Source organism: Ranitomeya variabilis, chromosome 6 (assembly GCF_051348905.1).
Source record: "Ranitomeya variabilis isolate aRanVar5 chromosome 6, aRanVar5.hap1, whole genome shotgun sequence".
Lineage (NCBI taxonomy): Eukaryota > Metazoa > Chordata > Amphibia > Anura > Dendrobatidae > Ranitomeya > Ranitomeya variabilis.
This window is the reverse complement of record NC_135237.1, coordinates 427,469,999-427,475,998: the sequence shown is the minus strand read 5'-3', so window position 1 is coordinate 427,475,998 and position 6,000 is coordinate 427,469,999. Positions and strand designations below refer to the sequence as shown.

At 51.0% G+C, this 6,000-nt stretch overlaps 1 protein-coding gene across 1 annotated transcript in view; it reads left to right on the top strand.

Annotated features, from left to right (window-relative positions):
• Nucleotides 1–372: 372 nt before the first annotated feature.
• Nucleotides 373–6,000, top strand: part of LOC143783298 (histamine H3 receptor-like) — a 35,000-nt gene continuing 29,372 nt past the window's right edge. Inside the window, exon 1 of the mRNA XM_077271704.1 lies at nt 373–553. Within this exon, the coding sequence (XP_077127819.1) occupies nt 373–553 (181 nt within the window). The remainder of the gene's footprint in view (nt 554–6,000) is intronic.

Below are 6,000 nucleotides of genomic sequence, written 5' to 3'. Positions count from 1 at the left end.
TCGCCAAAAACCACCGCCATTACAGCGCTAAGGAGAGCACAGGAGAAGAAGAAGGGCGTGGAGTGGGCGTAGACACGCTGGAGAGCGCGAAAGACAATGGCCGCCCAGTCTAAATATTTCTGTACCATGAGGACGTGTCCGTCAGCGTCCGAGATCCGTCTCCTAATCCTCAATGGGGGGCGGAAACAGGGAAAAAGAAACCGCCCACGAAGGAGAGAGCAGGAAAAAGGCCAGGAAGTGACCCACGTGGAGGACGCGATGGCTGATCGCTCAGACCCAGAGTGTGGGGTGGAAGTGGAGAACTCCCCCAGCTACCCGGAGGAGTGTAGCAGTCTCGTCTCCCCAGCTGAAGTGGGTCTCCTGCAACTTGAGATGGAGGACTTAATCGAACAGTTTCTCCAGCTGCGGATGGAAGCCAAGGCCGCACCCCAGGAGATGCCAGCGGAGGAATCCCCGACCTTGGTTCACGCACCGCTGATCGACTTGCTGCCAACGTCTCCACCAATGTCACCGCGGGTGGGACCCACTGCGAGGGAGGACGCTCCACTGGCTGGTAAGGCCGCCGACCCTGCCCCGCCAGCAGAGGGCCTGCTGATAGGCCCAGTTGCAGCGCCACCTCCCCCTGGGACCTATCGGCTCCAGCGCCTCCTTCCCTGGGACCAGGCCACAGGCATGGAGCACCTCCTAAAGCCCCCGATCTCACCAGTCACCCTGCCGGGCGCGGTCTATGTGGAGCGCACGTTGTGCCGCTGGGTGAACCCCGGGGCCAACTTTATGGGGTTCCCCGGGGTGGCGACCCAGGAGGGTGAGATGGTGCAGGCCCTTAGCTGGGAGGAATACCAGGCCCAGCTAGAACAGCAGTGGGAACAGAAGGAGAAGGCGTACCAGGCTGGGCTGGAAGCCCATCACCAAAAAGACTTGGCGGTAAAGGATCGGGCCCACAAGGACCCCACCACTCATCAGACCCCGCGCAGGCAGGGCGTCGTCATCGCCTTCAAGCTCCGCGGAGGCTGGGGCTTTATTAAAGAGCCAGGCCTGTACGCGGAGGTGTTTGTTAACCGGAGGGATGTCGAGTCCCACCTGAGAGAGGGTCACCCGGCTCGGGACCTCCACCCCGGGGACGAAGATACCTACACCCGGCACTTTGGGGAGAAGGGGTGGTTTGCTTTGAACGTCCATAAGGAAAATTCCATGAAACCCCCAACCAAGGTGCCCGCAAAGCAGCCCCCTGTGGTGAAGACACCCTCCTGTGACCGATCCACCGTCACTACAAAGACCACAGTGGTTACTCCCACTTGCACTGTGGTGAAGACCACCACCTGCACCATTGCTACCACCACCACTGTGGTGGCCGGAAGCCTGGCCGCGGCGGTAGCTGGTGCCCAAGTTAGCGTTGAAACCAAAACGGTGGCCACCCAGACCCCTGTCTGGGACAAGGAGGCCACCTCCTGCTCAGCCAGAACCTGAGTAAGCATAAGTGCTTGACATAGTGTAAATAGTTAACTGTTTGTCTTTCTATGTGTCTTTCTGCTGCTACAACCAGACTAGGGTTAACTCTTAAAGGGATCCCTTAGTTTACCCGGGATCCCTATTTTTCCCTTTTTGTTTTGTTTCCTGTTTATCACTGTTGAAAAGAACTGCTGGATCATGAACACTGCATGATTACAAACTTATTGTAAATAGTTTGCACCTTCTTAAAGGTGCCCCCTACTGGTTTTACAAGAAAAAGGACTCTTTGCGAAGAAAACTGTTCCTGGAAACAGTACAGGAGTCCCTGCCTTACACGAACTTGCAGCTTGAGAAGCTGCACAACCGCCAAGAGACTTGGTTCTCTCTTAAAGGGAACGTTCACCAATAGCACTTAAAGCATAATGTTGCCTTAAAAGAAGTAATGATAGTATTTATATGAAAAAGTTATATGTAGTTAATTAGTTGCTTGTAGGAAATGTTTAATAATGTGTTAAAGAATGAGGACAGGAAGTGAACCCGTACGGGGTTAATTGGTGAGTCCTCCTAGGAGCCATACAGAGATGGCTCAGTGATCTTGTGCTGAGAGAAGGTTGATAAGTCCTATACTGTGTATAGAAAGAGAAAGGCAGTAGGCCCGGATGAGAATGGGGTGGTCCTGCAGAAGAGCGAGAGGCAGTAGGCCTGGGGCAGATAGACAGGCGGTCCTGCGAATGTAAAGTTGGAAAAATGAAGAAAAGGTGATTAGCCTTGTAGTGTTTTATAGTAAGCCTTTAGTGGATTCAGCTTATACGTCCTTAGAGGCAAAGTTAAATTATTGTTCAGAACTTGCACTAAGAAGAATACCCGGTTGGGTAATAGAAGTTATTTATGGTATGTTATTTAAAGTATTTAACCATGTTTGTAACGTTCAAGTGTTCTCACCTCCCATAAAGGGAAGCTCTGTTAAAATTTGCTTGTTTTTGCATTTCTGAAAATTGTATGTCTTTTTGCTAACATGTATTGTTGTTTCTTCACAGTTCAGGAGTACTGGATTTAACCGGGGGGGGAGTGCAGCGCCCCAGAGTCCTGGTCATTGCAGTGCTGATGCTCCGCCGCAAAGGGGAGTGTTGGTACGTCTGATGGCACTGAAGGAGTTCACCTGACCAGGTATCACAGACACCAATACACTTCACAGTCTGGCCTCCAGGGGGAGCTAAGGGTGCTATGTATTAGGCCACTCCTCACAATCTGGTAAAACTGGGGGTTAGATAGGAAGTTAGTTAGAAAGCTGACTGGGTTGGAACCAGGCAACATCCTGTGGCAGAGGGTGTTGCAGAGAAGATTCAGGGGGGTCCCTGTCAGGGGTGGGATCCTGACAGAGGCCTAGCGAACAGAGAGAACGTTATGGGACTGCGCCTGCACTTCATTGCGGCGGTACCCCAAGAAAGGACAAGAAGCGAGGTTTATTGTGAAGAGTGAGAAACGAGATCAACGCAACAAGGAGATAACACCAGTAGGAGTCGTGCTGTAAGACCGAGGCAACATCCTACTGAGGCGCGTAGCCGGTGGCCGGAAACGCCGAGGAAGTATTGAGCTCCAGGCCTTACTTCAAACCTACGGCAGGACAGTCAGTTATAGGTGGGCTGTCTCACTCAAATCACCTAAGCAGACATAGGGGGCAACAGTTGGAGAGGGGCAACTCTAGGGTCCCGGAAGACCTCCAGGCCTACCCGTCATACGGGTGCGTCCTAGCCATATCATCTGGGGGACGGAGAAGAACATCAGAATCAGTTGTGAGGGAACTTCAGAAACAGACACAACAGTTGTGAGGACTATCCCGTGGTGCTAAGCAGGGAAGGACTACAACACACAAGCGCTAGAAGGTAGGCACAGATTTCCACCTGCAAAGGGAACTTTGGAAGTGCCATCGGACCGGCCGGTCTCAGACAGCCCTGTTAACCGTACTCCGGATTGAGGATCCTGAAGCCTTCAGTAAAGAGGTAAAGAGACTGCAACCTGGTGTCCTCGTTATTCACCGCGACCTGCACCACACCACATCATTCTCAACTTTCACTGGACGCCCCTCAGCAGGGTCACGGACCGGGTCTAGCCACTGTGACAACCCCAGAACTGAGACAGAGAGGCCCGGTACCGGGTACCCCTCGGCCCTGCGGCAGTGGGGGCGCTCCACAAGCACTACCTGGCCTCAGCAAGATTCACCGTCTTCACGGACAACAACCCGCTGACCCACCTGGAGACAGCAAAACTAGGTGCTTTGGAGCAGCGATGGCTGGCCCAGTTGTCCAATTATGAATTCAGCATCAAGTACCGTGCAGGGCACAAGAACACAAATGCCAATGCGTTGTCCAGGATGCCTAATTTACCAGAAGTGGGAGAAGATCCGGAGGCACTTGAAGAGATTGAGTTACCAGCTTTCCATTGCCCTGGGGCGACTCAGTACTCCCATTATGTGAGGAACAAACGCAAAGACAAACAAGAAGTCATGCTGAATCCACTGCCCCACCATGGATGGGCAGAGATGCAGGATAGTGACCAAGCAGTCAGTCTGGTAAAAGAGCTGCTGACGCAAGCCGATTCACACCCTGGTCCAGATGCTCCACAAGAGACTCAACAGCTGTGGAAAGAGAAAGGCAAATTGTTTATCTATGACGGTAAACTGTGTCAGAGAAATATGAACCCATGCACTCACGAGCTGGTCTGGCAGGTGTTGGCCCCAAGACAAGATGCGCCAATGGTTCTGGAAGCGTACCAAGATGGAGCAGGACACTTCGGATGGAAGAAGTTAGAGATCCTACTTCGTGGAGGGTTTTACTGGATTGGCATGAGAAAAGCCATCGAAAAATGGTGCCGAGAATGTGGCCCATGCAACCTGCGCAGAAAGTACCTTGACAGCCAAGGGCTCCCCTACAGCCCATAGTCACCAAACAGCTACTTGAACTGGTGGCCTTAGACCACGTTAAGCTAACTCCAAGCCGGTCAGGCTTTGTCTATGCTCTGACCATTGTTGACCATTACTCCAGACTCCTGGTAGTCGTGCCTGTCAAGGACCAGACAGCGAAGACGGCAGCCAAAGCCTTCCAACAACACTTCTGTCGACCACATGGATACCCTGATAAGGTACTCATCGACCAAGGTCCAGACTTTGAAGCGGAAGTGTTCCAGGAGTTCTGCAACCTGTATGGGTGTAAGAAGATCAGAACAACCCCGTACCACCCATAAACAAATGGCATGTGTGAAAAGATGAATCAAGTGGCAATAGACTTACTGAAAACCTTGCCTTTGGAAGAAAGAAACTTATGGCCAGAGAAGTTGCCAGACTTGGTAGATCTGTACAATCACATCCAAGTGAATTCCACCAACTGCACTCCAGCCTACCTGATGAGAGGAAGGTCTAGCAAATTACCTGTTGGTCTTGAAATGGGAATCCTAACACCAGAAACAACCTCACCAGATGCAGATTGGGAAGCTTGTCCTAGGCAAGACAAAAACAAGAGAGAAACTACAATCAATATACCCCTGCAATTCCCTTGTCACCAGGTGAACAAGTGCTAAAGCGAAAAAGAAGAATGCATAAACTTGATGACCAATGGGAAGCAGAACCATATACTCACAAAAGGAGAAAAGCGGCGGCACTCACCAATCTTCAGTGCAGGTAATACTTTATTGCGTATCAATCTTTACGGCACCGGGGTGTATTTACAGAGGAGTGTGACAGCTTAAACGACGGCCATTTCGCGCCGGTCTGGCGCTTCATCGGCCGTCGTTAAGCTGTCACACTCCTCTGTAAATACACCCCTGTGCCGTGAAGATTGATACGCAATAAAGTATTACCTGCACTGAAGATTGGTGAGTGCCACCGCTTTTCTCCTTTTGTGATTCCAATCAGCATCTCCTCTGGATTGAGCACCCGAGATCTGCAGGCCAGCTGATGCCGACAAGCCGGTGAGTTCACAGCGTGAGCATTTGGTGGTGCGGTCAGCTGTTTTCTTCTTAGCTACCATAAAAACCATATACTATCTTACCATCAAACTTTGATAATGCTAAAGTGCGTCTTATAAGAAAAGATGGAGGAGAAACTTCAACCGCAGTATCTAGAGATCACCTCAAAGTGTGCCCTGACAAACTGAGAGACAAGGAAAAAGACCCAGGTGCTTCTCAACCTACGGAAGAAGAAGAAAAGAGAATCCATACTGGTCTTGGAGACTTACCCCAATCTTGGACTCAAGTACATGAAGCCATAGTGATACCTGTTTTGACTTTTCCCCAGTTGGAAATACCAGAACAAGACATGATTCAAAACCATCCTGAACCAGAAGAGACTCTAGACCAGCAGGCTCAAGCAACAGATGTCGCACCAGCAGTGGAACAAGAGAATCCACCCTCTGCTATCGGTGAATCTGTCAGACCCATAGTGAATCTAAGAAGTTGCAGACATTTGCCCAATTTGCCAATGCAATGCATGCCTACAAGTAGCACGGACACTAGTGGGTTCGCAACAGCAACAGCAGACATGTTAGACCAGGAACTGCA